At 37.9% G+C, this 22,381-nt stretch overlaps 1 protein-coding gene across 1 annotated transcript in view; it reads right to left on the bottom strand.

Annotated features, from left to right (window-relative positions):
• MTA3 (metastasis associated 1 family member 3) overlaps positions 1-22,381 on the bottom strand; it is a 139,985-nt gene that overhangs the window by 60,468 nt on the left and 57,136 nt on the right. The window contains exons 8-10 of the mRNA XM_062573590.1: positions 14,930-15,029; positions 9,836-10,024; positions 2,229-2,303 (exon numbers count right to left, since the gene is read on the bottom strand). Coding sequence (XP_062429574.1) covers positions 2,229-2,303; positions 9,836-10,024; positions 14,930-15,029 — 364 coding nt within the window. The remainder of the gene's footprint in view (positions 1-2,228; positions 2,304-9,835; positions 10,025-14,929; positions 15,030-22,381) is intronic.

The raw sequence follows: 22,381 nt of genomic DNA, 5'->3' as shown, positions 1-22,381 counted from the left end.
AAGTGCCAGACCGTCAAGAGTGACTACTGAAGGGTTGAATCAGTTTTGCTACACGGGTTCCATACAGGTAGAAAAGATTACTTATTTAATTCCCTTCACCTTGACTTGACGGGGTCATGCTCTGAAGGCAAGGTGGCAGGAACACCTCCATCCCCATTAAAACATCACCTTTAGCTACCAAGCAAAAGAACCATTTAGTGACAATTAAGGCAATGAAATCTGTCCTATATACAGCCAATTCACATGACAAAATAGGTAGATAATTAAGTAGCAAATTTTCATATTAAATCACACTGATCTAAAGTGAAAAAAATGTTTTATGCATAAATAAGATTCAAGTATGTATATCAACATTTTCTTTTCCCATTCTCCCAAGCTGTCCTACCTCTCAGGCATGACATTTCAAAAAGAATGACTCCGAAATTGCCACTCTTTTACTGAACGTATTTTCTCCCGGCATACATTCAATCATCACAGCTTGTTCTGATATAAAAAACCCAGAGATACTATCTTTACTGAACTATATTATTTTTACTATTTCAGAACAAACTAAACAATGGCAGGATAAGGTTCTGACCTGTTAGAATTCCCTAATTTCTTGTTAGGAAGGATTACAGAAATATTAACCAGGAGAAAAACGGGATAATTTGGCCTACACTGTTTTTATTATTGATGATGATGCATTACCCCGGAAGAACATCTCTGCAGCATTAGATCCCAGGTATAATGCCATATTAGGAACTAGGATGTTACAAGTTTACTTAGAGATAAGCAAAAAAAAAGACATTTATGTCTGTAAGAGTATTCAAGTTCTGGGTAACCATAAGGCCTTTTGCAGTATTTCTATATGATCTTTTTGTATCTGAAGCTAAAAATCTAATTCTACAGAGGGGGACACAAAGTCAACAAAATGCCGCACACTCTGATTGTTGTGGCAACAGAATCATAATGAAGCCTCAGAGAATGTTAGAAGAAAATCCCATCTCAGCATCTTTTGTCAACTACTCTAGAGAAGAAAAAAATAAAAATCACAGGAAAAGAGAGAACAGTTTCTGCGCAACCTAAATAGGCTGACAGAAGTCAAATTTCAATTCAGTTTTTCTTTACTCCAAGGCCTTCATCGCTATAAAATCTTTTTATCTGATCTTTCAAGATCCTCCACTACTCTCCTGAAAGCAACTCTTAAGAGCTGAAAAACAGCACAGCAAATCTCTGCTGGCAATAAGAATGGAGATTAATGCTGCAAAGAAAGTGTGAAAAAAGTTAAATGAATGGAGACAAATGGAAAACACATTTTTAAAACACAACAGAACTATTTTCTATTTGTATGACCACAACACTAAAAGGCCCTTGTCATAGTCTAAGACTCTACTATGTGCCACAAGACTTTTTATATCCTAACAAGGCAATCACCCTTCTGACACAATGCAACTAAACAAAGAATAATTGTAAAGATCTACCTAAGGACACAGCTGAAATCACAAGACTTATTTCAAACATTCTGTATATAACATTGCTGCTAACTGTAAGGCAATAACAGCTATCAATTTAAAATCATAAATTAAAATGGAGGGTTTTATTTTTCGACTGTTTAGAAAACTTCTGAGTATCTAAATCATGGCATAAATATAACGCAGAGTACAATACATAAAAAGCACTAATACTCCAATTTGCTATATCCCAGTATAGCTAGCCAGTGTGTTCTTATCATATTTTTACTGCACAGAGACCCAAGCAGCTGAATACTTAGTCAGAAGGACGCCATATTCACTATATGCAGAATGTTCTCAGCTTTTGTTTTCAAATCTTGACAATACGAAATTAACTTCTTATCCTGGACTATCAATAAAAGGTTCAAAGCATTAGAAACTACCTTTAACACAATATATTTTTCCTTTTTTCAATCCTATGTACAGCTTCAAAGCTTACTGCATTTTCTCTGCAGCCTACCTCCTTCCTATCTACAGCAAGAAACTGAAATTGCGTTGCTATAAACCAGCACACAATAAAAGAAGGCTCTTCACATCTGTGTAACGAACTCTAGTCATTCGACGATTTGGCAATGTATCCTGTGATCCCATGACACTATTGGTCTACAGCCAAAATTATTAACGTATGCCTCCAAACACATGTCTAAGACCACAAACACATCTTTATGCTTTAACAGTTTTTTTCTCTCTTTTAAGAATAGGGTAGACTTGTTCATATTGAAATAGGCATTAAATTACCTGCTGCACATATCTGTCAGTGGTTTTCCACATGTAATAATACTCAATGATGCTAGTCAACGACTTCCAAGGGAGCTGAAAAACATTTGTTACAAATTAAAGCGGTTCCAAGAAATTGGAATGTCCACATCTTATTAAACACACTAAAATCTTACAGATTTGACATATAAATAGTAGAATGCACATGCATTAAATTCCTACATTAAAATATATACACATATAAAATAAATATACTACTAAAAATAGAGAAGTCTTCTTTATGGATAACAAAAATGCAGGATTGAAGTGATATTATATACAGTAAATTATGTTTGGATTTGGATGTGTAAATCATATGTTTAAACTAAATGATATCTTGTGCAACCGGAAACACAGAAAGCAACATCTCTATTATAAAATGTATCAGACGGAGAACACCATTTAGGACTAAAATAAATCATCTTGACAAGAATGTGTTGGAGTCCCACAATTATTTTACATTTAAAAATACATCAGTCACAGCACTTAATTCACAAGTTCTTCAAGTCCCATAAAAAGTAAATGATTCATATAACACAGCTGTTTTTCCATAAACTTTTGGAACCCCCCTTTTTTTTTATTATTATTATTACTATAATTTGATTTACAAGCTTGTGTGTACATGTTCATTTGAAAAGTAAAGATGTTTAAGCCTAAGTTTAGGATAGAAATAGCAGCCATTTGTAATCGTTATAGAATTATCTAGTCCACTGCATGAATCATCTCAATCATTTAAATTAGTTATTCTCTCACAGAATTCATGCAATTCTTCTTCATAGCCTGAAAACATACCACTATTTTGCGCATAGTATTTTACAGAAGCATGTATTAACACCAACATTTTCTGCTGTCCAGAGATAAAGCTGAAAGTTAGAAAGTCCCAGAAATCTAAGGCGTAGAAACTTATCTTTCCAATCCGATCAACTCCACTTTGGGACTTTCTCCATGTTCTAAGCCGAAAGTGCAGGCTCCTGAGCCTTTACGCAAGTTCCTCAAAGCAACAGAAGAATCCTGAATCAAGTTGCCTCTCCCGGCATGCAAGAGCTCACCGTCAGCAACTGAGTTTTACCTCCACCTCCGGGAGGTATCTCCACCAGCTAGGATTCAGATCCAGGTTCGCTTGTGCACTTCTTCTGAGGTAATGCACCACAGTGGGCAAACCTCTGGTCTAAACAATAGCAGTTTTGTCCATTTGCATTTAATCTAACTTAACCGAACCAAACAGCAGTACAACAAATGCATAAACTGAATTTGTAATTAATAGCAATACTATTCAGTTTACCAACGTCCTTTCACTTTCTTGGGTAAATCATGCCTTAGGAGAACTTTGCCCAAGAAAAGGTTGAGACTGAGTGTTTGGCGTCAGTGGACTTACACAGGTGAGATGTTTCTCAATGCCTAAATCTACATCTTATATGTACATCCTACATATACCAATGCACGCAGCATGGGGAACAAACAGGAGAAGCTGGAAATCTGTGTGTGATCACAGGGTCGTGATCTTGTTGCAATCACAGAGACATAGTGGGATAGCTCTCATGACTGGAATGCTGCCATGGATGCATATGTGCTTTTTAGGAGAGACAGGCCAGGAAGGCAAGGTGGTGGAGTTGCTCTTTATGTGAGAGAGCAACTGGAATGCATCGAGCTCTGCCTAGGCAGGGAGGAGGAGGAGGAGGCAGTTGAGAGCTTATGGGTAAAGATCAAAGGGCAATCTAACATGGGGGACACTGCTGTGGGTCTACTACAGGTCACCTGACTAGGAAGAGAAAGTTGATGAGGCCTTCTATAGGCAGCTGGAGGTAGCCTCACGATCACAGGCCCTGGTTCTCATGGGGGATTCCAACCACCCTGACATCTGCTGGAGGGACTACACATCAAGGCACAAGGAGTCCAGGAGGCTTCTGCAACGCACTGATGATAACTTCTTGTCACAAATGGTGGAGGAGCCTAAAAGGAAGGATGTCCTGCTGGACCTTGTCCTTACCAACAGAGAGGGACTGGTTAGAGATGTGAAGGTTGGGGGCAGCCTTGGCTGCAGTGACCATGAGAAGTGGAGTTCAGGATCCTGCAGGAAAGAAGTAAGGTAACAAGCAGGATTGCAACCCTGGACTTCAGGAGAGCAGACTTTGGGCTCTTCAGAGACCTGACTGGTGGAATCCCATGGGTTAAGGCCCTAGAAGGAAGGGGGGTCCAGGAGAGCTGGCTAGTATTCAAACATCACTTCCTCCAGACTCAAGAGAGGTGCATCCCTATGAGTAAGAAGTGCAGCAAAAGGGGCAGGAGGCCTGCGTGGGTGAGCAAGGAGCTCTTGGCCAAATTCAGACAGAAGAAGAAAGTACACAGAATGTGGAAGAGGACACAGGCTACTTGGGAGAATTACAGGAATGCAGCCAGAATACGTAGAGATGCTGCGAAGAAGGCTAAGGTCCAGTTGGAATTGAAGCTGGCAAGGGATGTTAAGGACAACAGGAAGGGCTTCTTCAAATACATCAGCAGCAAGAGCAAGACTAGAGAAAATGTGGGCCCACTACTGAATGGGGCGGGGGCCCTGGTGACAAGGGATACAGAGAAGGTAGAATTACTGAATGCCTTCTTTGCTTCAGCCTTCACTACTAAGGGCAGCCCTCAGGAATACCAAAGCCTGGACGTGAGGGAGAAAGTCCAGAGAAGGGAAGACTTTCCTTTGGTTGAGGAGGAAAGGATTAGAGACCGTCTGGGCAGGCTAGACATCCACAAATCCATGGGCCCAGATGGGATGCACCCACGGGTACTGAGCGAGCTGGCGGAGGTTATTGCCAAGCTGCTCTCCATCATTTTTGAAAAGTCCTGGAGAACTGGAGAGATGCCTCAGGACTGGAAGAAAGCCAGTGTCACTCCAGTCTTCAAATACGGCAAGAAGGAGGACCCAGGCAACTATAGGCCGGTCAGCCTCACCTCCATCGCTGGAAAGCTGATGGAATAGCTCATTCTGGATGTCATCTCCAGGCATATGGGGGAAAAGAAGGTGATCAGGAGTAGCCAGCATGGATTCACCAAGGGGAAATCCTGCTTAACCAACCTGATAGCCTTCTAGGATGGAATGAGTGGCTGGGAGGATGAGGGGAGAGCAGTGGACGTTGTGTACCTTGACTTCAGCAAGGCTTTCGACACTGTCTCCCATAACATCCTCCTAGGCAAGCTCAGAAAGTGTGGGTTAGACGAGTGGACAGTGAGGTGGATTGAGAACTGGCTGAAAGGCAGAGCTCAGAGGGTTGTCATCAGTGGCATGGAGTCTAGTTGGAGGCCTGTGGCTAGTGGTGTCCCCCAGGGCTCAGCACTGAACCATCTTGTTCAACTTTTTCATCAGTGACCTGGATGAAGGGACAGAGTGCCTCCTCAGCAGGTTTGCTGATGATACCAAGCTGGGAGGAGTGGCTGACACACCTCAGGGCTGTGCTGCCATACAGAGAGACCTGGACAGGCTGGAGAGCTGAGCGGAGAGGAACCTCATGAGGTTCAACAAGGGCAAGTGCAGAGTCCTGCACCTAGGGAGGAATAACCCCATGCACCAGTACAAGCTGGGGGCTGACCTGCTGGAGAGCAGCTCTGCAGAGAAGGACCTGGGAGTGCTGGTGGATGACAGGTTGACCATGAGCCAGCAATGTGCCCTTGTGGTCAGGAAGGCCACTGGTATCCTGGGGTGCATTAGGAAGAGTGTTGTCAGCAGGTCGAGGGAGCTGATCCTGCCCCTCTACTCAGCCCTGGGGAGGCCTCATCTCGAGTGCTGTGTCCAGTTCTGGGCTCCCCACTACAAGAGAGACATGGAGCTGCTGGAGAGAGTCCAGCGTAGGGCTACAAGGATGATCACATGGCTGGAGCATCTGACCTATGAGGAATGGCTGCGAGAGCTGGGCCTGTTCAGCCTGGGGAAGAGAAGCCTGAGGGGGGATCTTAGCAATGTGTACAAGTACCTGAAGGGAGGGTGTCAAGGGGACAGGGACAAACTCTTTTCAGTTGTCCCATGTGACAGGACAAGAGGCAATGGGCAGAAATTAAAGCACAGGAAGTTCTGCCTGACCGTGAGGGGGAATTTCTTCCCTGTGAGAGTGACAGAGCACTGGCACAGGTTGCCCAGGGAGGTTGTGGAGTCTCCTTCTCTGGAGGTATTCAAGGCCTGCCTGGATGCAACCCTGTCTAACATGCTCTAGGTGACCCTGCTGAGCAGGGAGGTTGGACTAGATGATCTCCAGAGGTCCCTTCTAACCTTACTGAATCTATGATTCTATGATCTTTCCTGAGATCCTGCTGAGAAACTTCATCACCCCAAGACCTGCCATTGCCTATTAGTCCATTTCAGCTTCTCTGAATTTGTTTTCTTTTCTGAACACTTTTCCTATTAACACATTAGTACCATGGACATACTGGCTTTATCTCCAGAAAATACTTCTATCTGTTTTAAGTCAACTATGATTGTGACAATAACAGGAGATTCACTCACTCAGTAGGTGACCACAATCAATTACAGATAATTAAGGTGTTTTGATTAGATAACCATAATACTTCTACAACTTGATTTACATCTCAGAAAACCTGTTCAACATACTGAGAATGAATATCCTATATTCTAAGTGTTGACCGACACTCCTAAATGATAAAGTCCTATAGAGGCACATGAATTTTCCAGAGGTTGCTCCTAATGGCCACAGAAGCCAGAAACAGCCACAGAGTAATGTACTCTCATTATCAAATTCTGTTAAACACTGACAGAAAGAAATGCAAATGATGTGGCATACATGGCATGAAATTTTGTAGGAGAAAACTAACAACGAGGTATCAGCAGCACAAAAACAGGAAGAGGCATTTTTCAATTTCATTAGTTTTTGTAGGGTAAAAATGGACCACTTAAATCAGTCCAGTCTGAAATACTTTGGATTCTAAAGCATTTTCAAAATTTATGTTAACTTTAAAGCATGCTTCCATAGTTTCCTGAAGTCGGACTCTTGCTCCTGTTTTATTTAAATGGCTCAAGTCTGATTCCCAAGGCCTTTCCTATCATATCTGAAATACGAAAGTTACAAATCTGTGAAAAACAGTGATAATAAGAAACTAAAAACTTAATGAACAGTACAGAAGACACCACAAGAACTGTCTCTAACAATGAAAAATATGGTTCTGTTTAGTGCACATAAAATACTCACTTTCTTCCCATTCTATTATCCTGGAATGGGAAGTAATTCAAATTAACTCAATTAACTTAAAAAGTTTAGGTTCATTAGGAGTTACATAGGTTCTCACAGATAGCGGTACCTCAGTAAATGGATCCTGTAACAGCTGATTAGTCAACAGCAGATGAAAATGATTGTTCAAAGGCTGGACTGTAATTTGATAATAGGCAAGCTTCCCCATTCTATTAAAAAAGGTAAACTCCTTTACACCATTTAATTAAATAATAATTATCTTGCTTACTAATATTTAACATTTATACCTCAATGCCTGAGCTGCACTCTGAATATCAAATAGTGTCAGTTCTTATTATTTGCTGGAAAAGTAAACGTACCTGCCCTTCAAAGAACTGTAACACAAGGGTTGCAATTGCAGTTACTTTGTCTTGCAAATCTAGGATCATTCTGAAAGTGCAATTCTTGTAATATATAATGACTCAAGTGGGTATTACATAAGTATTTTGCTTTAGAATACTGCTACCAATCATTTACTTTCATGCCACACAAAAATCTTGCTGGTGCTGTGGCACCATCAAGCTGACTGCTTAGAATCAAACTTAAGCTCAGACATCTATTTGCTTTTACCACACTGCCTTTTAGTCAAAAGATATAAAACCAAAGGGATTTAATTTTATCATTAAATACTAAGTGGCCAGTCAAACAGATTAGCACGTATACTACTAGTTCATTAGCTGCTTTACCATGCTTTTACAACACATATAAAGGTAACTTACTTTTCAGTGACCAATTAGCGAAAAGAGGGATGAGAACATACAGCATTTACTACAGAATGAAAGTATTCTCATGGATAATTGCAGTTTAAGTGCTATAAATTCACGTCTACCTCACCTTACAGAAACTTGTTCATATTTGCACCATCTAGATCTTGAAAGGATTATTTTAATGATTACTTTTAACCAAATGTTTGCTTTTAAAAGGCTTATACCTTATAATCACATAGCTAGTGGGAATACATAAATCTTACTCTACAGAAATGAAGACAACCTGCAAAATTACATAAATGATTACATATGATTGAAAGCTTCCAAATTACGTAGTACACAATCTTGACATTACTCTAAATTACTGATATGTAAAATAGATGTCCTCTTAATGATGTTTTAAAAATGACGTGTCACTTTTCCAAAGGTAAAAAAGTGACTAAGAAAAGAGACGATACTTGAGTAGTATCCATATCCATTGGTGTTCTACTGTTTCATCATTAACGCACTCTCAGTAGACTGCCTAACCCTCCCTCTAGATTTTTTCTCATTTTATTCTTAGCAGGAGGACAAGGGAAAAAAGAAATATCTGTATTTTATAAAGAAGAGATAGTGAAAGAAAGAGGGTAATCAGGAGTTCACCTGAGATTAAAAAAAAAAAAAAAAAAAAAAGAGAAGAGAGAAAAAAAAGAGAGAGAGATATCACCAACACTAAATGCTAAACAACTTCCCAGCATCCCACACACCTTTCTTGGAAGGATTTCTACAGCTCTACATCATGTACATATATCGTACATCTTCTAAAGTAGTATGGTTTTCCCCTCAAAGATGGCTAAAGCACCATCCATTGCTAGTAAAACATTGACTTCACTTTGCAAAGAAAGAAATTGAGCTTTCAGAGTCAGGCAAAATGAAATATTCACAAAAACTTGTACACAAAAAGGCTTTTTCATTAAGAGAAAGGAAAACTCCGCAAAAACATGCAACAAAATCACCAACAAATTACTGAAAATCCCAGCAATGAGTGATTAAAACTCAATTTCATTTCATTACTTTGCATTAGAATTCAGTAAATTAAAGCTCTGTAAAGTCTGATACTTCAGAATCAAAACTAGCGTAGTTAGAAGGTATTGAAAAACATCTCCTTTACTTTTCAGAAGCACCTTGATAATGAATGTGTCAAAGTAACTCCCTGTAGTGCATTCTGAAAGCTATCTGAGTATGGATTTCTCTCTGGTAATCACAGAAGGAAATCCTGGAGTTTCCAAAAACACTCAGGGGAGTGAGGTGCAGAGCTGCTAATGAATTTCAATGGAGCTTGTGGAAAAGTTCTGAAAAGTTTCTAGAATTTCAGAACCTTGTAAAAATCCTTATCAAAACAAATGAGAATTCCGCATATGAGCCAGCCTACCTAGTATTAAGTCATTTACCAGATTATCTTCTGCCAATATCTTTCCAAAGAATGGCACTGAACAAGAAAAATACTCACTTTCATCTGGATTTATATATATATGTACACACACACGTGTGTGTGTGTGTATATGTTAATTACATATGTCCAATGCACAGATTTCTCCTCTAGCTAACCTTTCAAGCCTACAGAGAACAGTTATGCTCACCCATTCAAAAACACAACACAAAAGAGAACTACTTCAGCACTTACAAAGTCTTGTCGAATGTCATTGAAGTCCTTCCCGTATTTTTCCAATGCCTCTTCAAATAAACTAGCTTCCGATGCTGACCATTCTTCCATTTCATCTCTACACAAAACAGGCCCTCCAAGCGGCACTAGAACACTGATGGCACTGCTCAAATCATAGTTGTGTTTATGCAAGGTATCCATTGCATGGAACTAGCAAAGAGAAGGATACAATAAGAAAACTTGTTGAATTAGAGAGTAGCCCATTTCAATCAACGCAAACTCAATGTATTATTTAGTATATGCCATGCAACAATCTTTAACTAAAGCTAGATTTAGAATTTATCCTGGTGTCATACATTTTCTGTTAAAAAAAAAAAAAAAAAGAGAGAGAGAGAGAGAGAGAGAAAGAGTAAGGAAATTTATATTGCTCTATTACTTAACTTAGGAATGGAAATGCCTTAATTAAATGTTTATTAAAAATGACACTAGTTAATCAGTTCCTTCAAATATTTCTAGAGAAGCTTTAGTTGGTAGAAACTGGTTTGAAGTAACCCAACAGAGAAAACAGCATATTGTCTGAGGAAAGACTGAGGAGCACTCTGAATTAAGTTTAATTAATTTGAATTCTAAATAGTAGCTAAATACTCAGACGTCTATGGGCTCAGTATTTTTGTTGTTGGGGAAGGAAATCATCGTTTATTCTTTTCACTATCACCATACCAAAAACAAACAAGGTTTTTGTCCTCGCTAAACACTGTTTCTGCAGATGACTAAATGAGGTTTCGTTGTTTATTTCAGTTTCCTGTAGAAAAGAAGAAAACAGAAAACAAACAGGTGATAGCATTCTTCACCCAGCCTGTTTAGAGCCCTCTCTGAATATTCACATCACCAGCAAATGATGGAGAGCGTGAAAAGTAAGTTGCTACATCACAGATTCACCCACAGGGAAGATGAACAACATGTAAGAACCCCTTCTAACTCAGCATCCCGAATGCCCCTATTACAGAACCTTGAATCGTTGTGCTGATGGAGTTATTAGAAGTATAGAGCACCGTACATCTGCAAAATACGCAACTGTGTAACATCAGGCTCCAACCACAGCCATCAGCTGCAATTGTAGCGTGCAATACAGCCCTAAACTCTCCTTACAAGAGTGGGCGCCTGAAACCTTTCAGGCAGGAATAATCCTGCATTGTATGTCAGTATAGCACTTACAGACTGATTCCAGTTGAGCTTCTGGATATAAATGCACTAAGAAATAAATTCTCCTAATCTGTTATTATCTCCTATGAGTGACTAAGGTCTTCAGCTTTCAATATACCTCTTGTAGAGCTACTGGGGACAGGATCCTTGAACTGTTTCATCTGCATGAAATAATGTTACCTTTATCCTACAATGCATCATTTTACATAGGGTTCAGGTCAGATTCATCAGGCTGGAGAAGGAGCCATTCTTAGAGAGAAACTCTAATACTATACAATGTCTGAAATACATAATCTTCAGATTAGAGAACATAAAATATATTACTGGGTTAGTACTTATCACACAGCCAATGATGAAACCTGGCCTAAAGACTGAACTCTTACAGTATATGCATTACCAAGGTTTAAATCTGTTTAACTCTCACTACTTGCAGAAAAACAGTGCACAGTATACATTTTCCAAGCAGCTGTTAAACCCAGATCTATTCACTGATAACCAGTTTTCTTAAAAATGAAAACAGAAACAAATAAACCAGGATTTTGCCCCTACTTTACATTTGTTTTTGCATCTATAATAAACATCAACTTTCAGAAGTGTTTTTATTACTCAAGAAAAGATACATAGAAACAACTCAGTAGATAAGTATTGCCTTCGCTCAGCTGTCTGTGACAGAAGATCATTGGCAAGTTCCCACAGTAACACTCTTTACCTTCTGCTGCTTTGTCAGCCCCCACTTGCAGTCAGATTCCCACACTGCAGCACATGAACTGTACCAGCAAAAGCAAGAGCAGCCTGAAGACATAACTGGAGCCCAAGACAAGAAGTCCTGAAGCATGTTCTTTTTGTTTGCTTTTCCCAAGGATCTGAGGACTACAAGAAAGTAGTACACGATGCATGAAGGGCAGGAGGCTGGGAAGAGCTGTCAGTGCCTCTCCTGAAGTGGACCCTGGAGTACGGAGGGAGAGCAACCCCTCCCTAAGAGCACTTGCCTAGAGCTTCCCTGGGCCAGCAGGAAGGGATTAGCCACACTGGCAGAGGGAACTTCAAATGCAAACTTAAGCAGGTGGGAAGACACCATTTGCCAAGCCAAGGAAAGGCAGCGTGGGTCTGGGGAGAAAAGGAGTGGCCAGGCACACTGCAAACAAGCTGTAGCATGTAGATCCAAAAACAAGCTGCCTTTTCTGTAGTCTTAATACTATAATAATATTTTAAATATGTTTGCTGCAGGGGCTACCTATACAGAAATCTTATGTAATTCAATAAAAAGTTTTGTTACATATAATTCAAAGGAAAAGCACGTTTATATTGTTTATTTTCAAGAGACACCAGGGAATAAAACTAGTTCTTTATAGTAAAATAACACAGGCTCTTCAGGACAAACCCACTGAAAGCAGTGAGCACAGTGACTTGTCAACCTGCTTTGCTTTAATGCCTCTCACCAATGGATGCACTATGTAGTATTTAGGAATCCAAACCAGTAAGTCTTTCCAGTTTCTTTTTCTTCTCAGAGATCAAGCTTCTTTATAAAAGAAAACATTGGGTTTGAGAAGGCGAGAGATATAAGCTTCAGGAAGCTGTATGTCTCACAAATCTTTATTATTGTAAAATAAAAAGAGTATGAAATCCCACATTGCTTCAGGACATTTTGGCGACTTCTACCATCTAAGAAGTTCAGCCCACACGGTTTCAGGTCTTTCAGCAGGACTTTCCAAATGGCTTGGCAGTTTCCTGTCTCATTATCTTCCCCCCACATCTTTGAGATAAGGAAATCTGAAAGTAACCACTCACTAGCTGTTAAGCTGGCAAGAACTCCTTAATGTGCACATTATCTTCAATTTATTCATGTTTATAACCTGTGCATTTTTTTTCTATTAGTCTGTTTACAGTCACCTAACTGAAACAACCAATTTTCTTAGTGTGATACTGTATCACCTCTAAAGCATTAATACGTCACTTTTGCAAATATCTGTACTAAGTGTGGCTCAAAATATGCTCCCAATTAACAAGAGACCATATGAAAGAATAACTACTATAAACACAAACACAAATATCTCTTTTCTTAACTTAGAAGAGAGTACATTACCAAGGATCAAAAGAGAAAGGTTTTAAAAAGCTGAGGGGGCAGAAAAATGAGAAAGAACAGACGCAATAATTAAACCTGGGGTGGCTCCTCCAGTGCCTCATTATAAGATATTCCCTTCATTAAGTGTAATGGAACTTAATGGATCATTTGCAAAGGAGAAACATTTATATGGCACTCAAACACTAAATGTATCACTTTATTAGCAGCACTGCACAGATACTTTCAAACAAAAAGAAACTGCTATATGGATGAATCTATTATATTAATCACTGAATACTGTAAGAAAGACCTGCATTCTATGGGAATTATTAGAAATGCTCAATCTAATGAAATTTTAATAAAATGAAAAATGTTAAACTGGAGAACTATTTTGATGGGAAAAAGTATAAAACATTTAATGCAAATAGAATTACGTCACTAAGGTCGTACCAGGGAGTATGAAACAGAAAAAGTATCTTTTGAATGCAAAAGAAATTCTCCTCAGTATTACTGAAAACACTACACACTGCCACTAGCTTTCTATCTACTACCACTTTATACATTCTACCACTGTCTCTCTCAGCCCACACTGAGACAGTTTCCTGTTTAATAATCTCTACGTACTCTGTAAAATTTAAGACCTTAACTATTTTTCTCATCATACTAACATTTTATCTTAAAAACAAAAATTGCCCAAGTGGATCAGACCAATGATTTATCTAGCCAAATACTCTCACAGCAGCACCAGGAGATGCTACTTAGAAAGAATGTGCAAGTCTAATCATGCTTTGAGGTTCACCCCCATTTCATTCTCCAACATCCACAACCCCTGGGAATTAGGAATGCTAGATAGTATACCTCTGCCAATTCTCAATGGTAACTATTATGGACCTGTTGTCCATAACATTTTTAATCTCCTCCCTTTTTAACCTGCTGATGTTGTCAGTTCTTACAGCGCTAAATTCCAGAGGCTCTCTACCCACTAAGTATCTGTCCACTTCACTGAATGCCCCTAGTTGTAATACTTGAGTATTTGATGAATAACAGCTCTACATGACCCTTACCTATTATATAATGTTGTACACAAATTCTTAAAATAATAAACTCCTTTCGCTGGTGTCTTTGGAAAGCTAAATCAAATTTGATTCTGTCAAACAGTAAGATTTTGCTCTTGCATAGTCTTCCTGGCATGCTTTCACTACCGTAGCATGTTTCATAATCTCAGCAAATACTGGGACAAAACTTTGGTCTGTAACATTATATATATACTTTATATAAGTGTGTGTGTGTGTGTGCGCGCGCACGCATGTGTATATACATATTTATAAAATTTAATTTCTCTTAAAGATGCAGTATGTATAATTAGTATTTCAATATCCTAAGGAAGCATCCTAAGGACATCCTAAGTAAAATGTTCTTCAAAAAATTGCTTACAAGTCTGATTGTTTATACTCTTTACAATATTTACAGACCCATATATATAATATATTATCTAGACAATGCTCAGTGTTATTACAACATAATTTAAATCACATTATTAATCAACTATATTGAGCGAAGCTTTATAAAAAAATGTGTATTACCCACACTGCTACTGTGCAAATTGTCACAACTGAGGATATCATATATAAGTACATTTCTGTTGAAGTCAATTAATTCACAGTATGACCCGAACAGGCAGCACCAACAGCCTTATAGAAATCCTACAGGATATTGACTATATACGCAGATACCTTGCAAGCAGGTATCTAGAAGAAAGCAGATCTCTGGAGGACAGAGATTATGGAGTAACAGATTCTACTGAATTTCTAGATGTAAAAACTTCATAGAATTTTTAACAAGCCACTCACCAATGTGATGTCTCGGGAAGCAGCAGCTGCACTCATGTGTAAACTAGGTTGCCTGACAGAACTACTGCAGTCCAGTGCTCGAGCAAACGTGCCAACCGCCCTACAAGAGAAACAGTAGACAGTAAATGCACAGAAAGATTTAACCTCTTTTTTTGATTAGCAGACTCTCTGTTGTGTCTGTAGAAGTGTTGGTTTAAAATAAAAGTCACATACCATAATTCCAAGATTTCAGATCTTTGCTAATAAAGGACAGTTTGATAAAGACAAGCCAGCAAGCATGAAAGTAAAAATTCTGACCCTCTCCCTAAGGAGAAACATCCTACGTAAAAAACCCAATACCTTGAAACAGCAGGAAAACAAAAGATACCCACAGAATTCTAATGTACCAATTTTCTATTTATTATGATGTCAAAGACACTAGCCAGTTTGGGTTTTGTAACTATAGCCACTATTTTTGAAATTAAAAAGTCTAAATACTGTTCAATAAATTCAAACACGATTGAAATAGGAGAACTACCATGTTCCTCAACTAACTCTATTAGCAGAATTACAGGTAAGTAACACAGAAAATACTAACATTTGATTCACCTCAGTAATGCCCATCTACTGCTTCTACCAGTAAGGTAATGAAAGCATACTGACCTTAGTATTAAGTAGTAATAAAATAAATGCCTCTCTCAACCTACTCAATAAAAGTATTCAAACTGCATCCATATATACATAGTTTTCTCCAAGCCTTACGTTTTTGTTGTATTTTTGTTGATGGATTGATTGTACATGGCATTTATGAAACTTCAAAAATAACCACAGCAACAAAAGACAAGGCATAAGGATGGAGGATGAGTGTGATAGTAACTGTTTTAGCTTTCAAACTTTGCTTGGAAGCACATCTAACATATACTGTGAAGCAAAAAAAAGAGTAAGTGAATTTTACTGGGCTCAGCATATCATAGGACAAATCAGTAAAGATGCCACAAAACACGTGAAACACTACAAATTAATAAAACAAGTGCTGCTCCAGCACTGAGTAAGATAATGAATCTGGTGATGTAGTGTGTCACTACAATATTAGAAAAAATGTTTGTTGCAGTTATGATGCAAGTCCCTCTAAATTCAAGGACATAATTACAACACCTAACATTTTTAGGATCACTGCAAGCCTCTGATTAAGGAGTGGAACCTCATTCAGCAATTACATTCCATGTAAAGTATCTGTGCAGAATTGTACCAATTAGGTCATTGGCAGAAATGAACATGCTAAAAGTATCAGGTCAATGCATATTATAGCCTCTATAGTCAACGACATAATAATATAAGGTGCCTCAAGAGTTTTACCTGCCAAGGTGTATTTTTGATCATGAAGAAACTGGTAACATTTAACTGTTATTTCAAATTTATTTTAGATCTCAAAACATTTAATAATGAAGGTATGTTTCACTACTCTCTGCCAAAAACTTTAAGACAGAATTAAGATTAAACAGCAGTGATTCACACTCCAGAAATTATTCATTTAAATTTCTGAAGGCTGTAGAGTAAATAAGCTATATTCCACAACCTTCGCTCCTTCTTCACTAGGATGGCAAATATGCAACAAATATGTGATTAAAGTTTTGCAGTACATAAAACAGTATCTCTCTACAAACCAGTCCTAAGAACACGGCTGTATTCTCAACACATTTCCTGATAGTCAGTCAACCCCATTAAATATGCTGGCATTGATAAAGGTTGTAGCTAAACAGTCTTTCCTTTAATCCTTCTGTCACTACTGTTCAAACCAATAAAGCAACATGTAGCATGACTATATTTCCCTTCTGCTGCTACTTACTGGTTTATCTTCCTTTTGCATAATTAACACTATTTTTGATGACATTTCTAAAGCAAAATCAGAGTATGCTATGGAATTTGCAAAGAATATGTCCTTTCAAACCATTTACTTTAACACATCAGGCTGCCTTCAGACTTTCTAGGCAGATGTGAATTAGCTTGTCCAGTATGTCAAGTCAAAATTAAGACATAATACAAAGCTAGGTTTACTTTAAAGTGATAAAGAAGTAAGAATTGATGCACTAGTTGACATCACTATCAATGTCACACTGAGGAGGGAAGGACCACAACTGCCACTGGAATTGGGGTATGTGTAAATGGTAAAAACCATCATAAAATGTAGGCAGTGTGTCATTTTGAAGGGGTGGAGTGTCTGAGGCTCTACCCTGAAAGCAACATTAACTTCCGATTCATCTTTCCCTGGAATCTTTTGAGGGATGCGGAATTTTTCAGACAACCCAAGCAAGCACAGGAATTTTAGAGCATTTGCCTGTTAAATGGTAACCTAGTCCCCAAATTTAACACCGTGATAGTAGGTGCTCTGTATAATCTAGCCACACGATCAAAATCCAATTATAAATACTAATTTTAAAAAGTATTAAAAATAATATTTATGTTTTTCATTAAAAATACAGGTATGAGGTACACATTAATATAAAGCTCATAAAATTTAATTTGTGATTTTTGCTTGCATGATTTTTTCCAGTAATACAGACCAAGGATGATTTTTAAAACTTTAAAAGCAAAACCAATGCCCATTTCCAGAACCCACGCTATTGTCTTTACCTATCTGCTAGCAAAATAGAATTGTAAGACTTTCCAGGTTACTCACTCAATGCAGACTGAACAGTCCGACCCTAACTACTCATTTTTTCTTTCAGATGGACTCTTCAAATGTAAATGTTCCATAAATCGGTAGGATCTAAAGAATGACTACGAACACTGTAACTATGTAGTTAACTGTAACTATGTTTAATTCAAGAATAACAATAATAAACTAATATAACAAAAAACTGTATTCAGCAAGCTACTAACAGATTGGTTATTCAATAAGTAATTAAAAGTACTGTAAACTTCAAAGAGACTTCAGATAGAAACCAACACCCCCCACCATACAAAACAAAATAAGAAAGCTGACCTTGGCCAGAAAGCATGCAGACAGCAAATTACAAAGGCAGCAGTGAGATGGACAAGAATGAAAAGCAATTACTGATATCAACAAAGATCATTTTTTGTACAGACTCTACAAGCAAGCAGGCATAAGAGTTTTAAGAGCTAGATAAAGTAACCTAGTGTTACCTTAGTTAGGTAACTGTAATCTCATTTTAATCATCTTAACCACTTGAACCAAGAAAGTTATCTTAAGGCCTTATAACAGAGATTGCAGCTGACAAATGTAAAGCAAATCAAAATAATCTGGGGCTAGAATCTAAGACTACGTAATAAATCCGTAAGTTCTACAAAAATCAACAATATCTACATGGGGAAAAAAAAAACAAAAGCAATCCAAAAAACCTGACAGAAAACTTTGTAGGGATGAAGCAGTTCACTTTTTGACCACTCATCCAGAAGTAGAGCTTCAAAGACAGCCTGCCAAAGCATTCCTAGCACAGCGATGTTTCAAAACAATGGAACTTATGGGCACCATTCAACTGGTAAATTATTATTTTATTATTAAACTTTGTACCACTTCCAAATAGTTTTACTAGCTTCAGGAAACAAACTATGGACTATTAAAAGTTGGGGGGGGGAGGAAAGGGGGGGGAGGTATCAGATACTCCATTTATTGCTATTTTCTTGTGCCTCAGAGCCCTGTGTTCAGACAAAACTTCAGATCAGGTATTCTGTAGCACTGAAAATACGCTGCTCCAAACTTCTGTTAACTCAAATCTGTGACATTTAAATACATGAGACGGATATAGATGCTTTTAGAAATCTATACTGGAGTATTGCCCAGTATAACAGACAGTGGTATTGTCTTGGTTTAGGGTTTATATAGTGCTTTGTAAGCATGGGTAAGAATGTGCTAGTAGGAGACAGGATTGGTATCTTGTTACTGAAGTGAAGTAGGCAAAGAGTACAGGGGCATGATGAAAGCAATGAAGAATAAATTTCACAGTAGTGTCTTAAACTGATCTGAAAAGACAACAAAGTCAGAGAAGTGAAGTAATCAAAAAATAAGATAATAAGAGATTGGATGGAAGCTGTCGCTGTGGGTATACTAGATGAGGAATTTTACAGGTATTATATAGGAAGAGCTGGCAGGATTTAAACACAGCCTGTGTAAAGACATAGCCGTGTATGTGAGAATTTGCAGGGATGTCCAAGATGAGCAAAGAGAGTAAGTTATATATGACAGGCAAATGGCAATGTCATACCCTGTCAACAACTACGCTTTTAAGGGAAATAGAAAAATTCAACTGTTAAGAAAAAAAAAAACACGTGAAGAAAGGGAGGAAAAAAAAAAAGGTAAATAACCAAACAAGTCAAAACCTTTCGGAAAGACATCAGTCAAGTCCCACCAAAAACTGCACTGATATCCCTGCATACGTACATACATATGTACACACACACACAGTGATGATAATAAATTACTTGTGCTCATTCTGTAAGAAAATGCAGGATTCTCTATGGACTGTATAGTGAAAACCTGAGCTCAGTTCTCCATAAGTCACAGGAAAACATACATATTTTTTAGAGATTATCGGAAAAGGAATGGAAAACAAAACAGGAGACCTTTCTGAATTACTTATTCAAAAGTAATTATTATTTGTTGTATAAATCTACAGTGCATCCATACCTTTAAATACTTGGCATGGTTCTGCTCTCCATCTCAGAATTCACTATTACTACAAGAAAAGGTACAGAAGACTACACCAGAGGATGATCAGCAGCACAGAACAGTTCCCAGATAAAGATACATTATAGAGACTGACTCTTCAGCTGGGTAAGGATGATGATTCCACATGGATTTACTAAGAGTAAATCAACCCTGACCAAACTAATAGCCTTTCGCAATAAAATGACTTGTTCAGTGAATACGAGGAGAGCAGTGGATGTTGTTCTTCTTGACCTTAGCAAGGCTTTTGATACTGTCTTCTGTAATATTTTCCCAGACAAACTGGTGAAGTACAGGCTACATAAATGGCCAGTGAGGTGGCCTGAAAACTGGCTGAAATGCCATACTCCAAAGGTTGTGACCAGTATCATAAAGTCCAACTCAGCTGGAGGCCAGTCACTAGTTGTGTCCCCCAAATATCAATCCTGAGGCTAATGCTGCTTAATATCTTCATTACATTTATTATCTCTGCCATTACACTTAATTCTCCCTTTTATGGAGACTCTAATTCCTGTCACTTCTCAGCACCTCAAAAGAATCCACAAGCACACTAATATTCAAGGTTTCTAACTAGTGAATATTTATTTACTTATTTTCATTAATAAGCTCTTGCTGTCTTGTATACTTCCACTGACTACACTGAAATATCTTGTAAGCACAGAGTTACAGATTATTACTGTTTTAAGCACATTTTAAAGTATTTTCACTTATTGTGCTCTACTGATGAGTGGATTCTTCTCCTGAATGCAATAAAAGCAATAAAAGAAATATTACTAGTTGAAGCAGCACTCTGTTCCCTTCCTCACAGTAAGATAAATTCTTTCAGAAATACATTCCCACTTACCACCACAAGCACTAATAACCAAATCAATGGTTAATAACAGAAAATGAATATAAATACTCCTTCAAAGAACATGGAAAAGTGAAAACAATACAGGAAGGATCAAGCTATAACTGAAAACGAATGGGACATAGTTGTCCATTCTTCCGTGATTTTAAATCAAAAAATAAGCAAGCTTTCAAATGAAGGGAGATGTGTTATATTAAACAGAGGTAAACAATGAGCTTTTCACTTCACATGACTCGAACAAAATTTTGAAGTTGAGATGCACATGCAATGCTTAAAGGCTATTTTAATTCACTTTCAAAAATCCGTTTTAGTTAGAAATAAGCTGAAACCACAAACGTCTGGCAAACAGATTAGTTCAGAAATCTTCTGAAAGAAATATGTTGATAATCTAGCCAAACAGAAGAATTAAGTGAATTTAAGTAATTTTGTTGACTTAACATCTTTACTGCAACATGAAGTATATAAATAGATCCATGATATATCAAAAACTTAGCCTGTAATGAATTTTAGACCAAATTAACAGGTAGAAAGAAAATGAAGAAACAGGTCAGGTCTATGTCTCCCAGCTTCTATCCAGACTGGACTCACATCTCCCATCACATCCGAATCTAGGTCAAGACTCTTTCGGACCACTTGACAAGTAAAGAAAGAACAGGATTACTAATTCATATACACAATAGGAAATCTTGTATTTCTTACTGCTATGCAACATGCAACAGGTTAAAAAAAGTCCGGTCTTACAAGGAAATAAAGTATTTCTTGTATATTAGGAATGACAGAGAGACATGATTGCGCAACATCCTGACAGAGTGCATTTATATTAGTGTTTAGTTCAAATAAGAAAGGGAGTTTCAAAGCAAATATCCCCAGCATCTTTATTTACCACACTTTGGTCAACATCACAAAACTGTCTTGGCACATACGGACTGAATTTCTGCTAAAGTAAAATAAGAAGTCATGCTCCACATACTAGTAGTTCAGTCCACAGGAACAGACTAGTTAGTCCAAAAACAAACCCCCTCAAAACATGCATAGTATGGATACCAAGAGCTCAGAATCAACATTTCTTTCTACAAATCTGTTTCTACTGGACTATACTATTTGCTAACATCAACAGACCTATAATCCTGACAACTGCTTTTGCATCTTCTCAGAGTTCTACTCCTCTTTGAAGCTACTAGACACAGAACTGTTGCCAATAGAATAACAGACAGAAAAATGACAGAATAAAAATTGGTCAAGGAAGTTTTATTATGCTTGAAGTGAGTGGAAGATGCTGATGTTGGAATTCTCATTGCCAGAGTACAATTGATGGTGTATCCTCCAAAAAAAAAAAAAAAAAAAACAAACTTGGAAACATAGCCTGATGCCTTAAGTTCCTCGTAATAGGTGCCTTTAATACTTCAGGCAAGGGCCCCTCTCCAAATTATGCTTCAGTAGCAGCAGTAATGCACTCCCAATATTTGTTCAGACTGTAAAAGGCTGTAAAGTCCACAGAATGGCGTATGGAAGCTCCAGGTTGAAAATCTTTCCCTTCAAGTCCTCGCACACTTTGTAAGTCTCTGTAGATTTTTCTGGAACCACTACCTCTGATTTCTGGACAGGATACGCACATTCTTTTATCTTTATGATCACCTGTTTGCTGTATGTACGTGTTTAATGATAGATCTACAGATTTACTAAGCAGATAAATCTAGATAAAAGGCCTTTTCTTCCTGAGACAGTAAACAGATCTTGCAAGACTGGGAAAGCTACATGGCCAGCACCAAGTACAAATGTTCTTGCAAATGGACAATATAAAATAGAAAAAGACAGTAGTCAAATATCTTCTAAAGAACAAAGATACACAGAGTGCTTGTGTGATTGAAGAACCTGAAGTCTATAAGGACAAAAGCAACTCTTCCTTCAACCAAAGCAGACTGAAAAAAAAAAATCTTAT

The sequence above is a fragment of the Rhea pennata genome, chromosome 3 (assembly GCF_028389875.1).
Source record: "Rhea pennata isolate bPtePen1 chromosome 3, bPtePen1.pri, whole genome shotgun sequence".
Lineage (NCBI taxonomy): Eukaryota > Metazoa > Chordata > Aves > Rheiformes > Rheidae > Rhea > Rhea pennata.
This window is presented reverse-complemented; position numbering and strand designations above follow the sequence as displayed.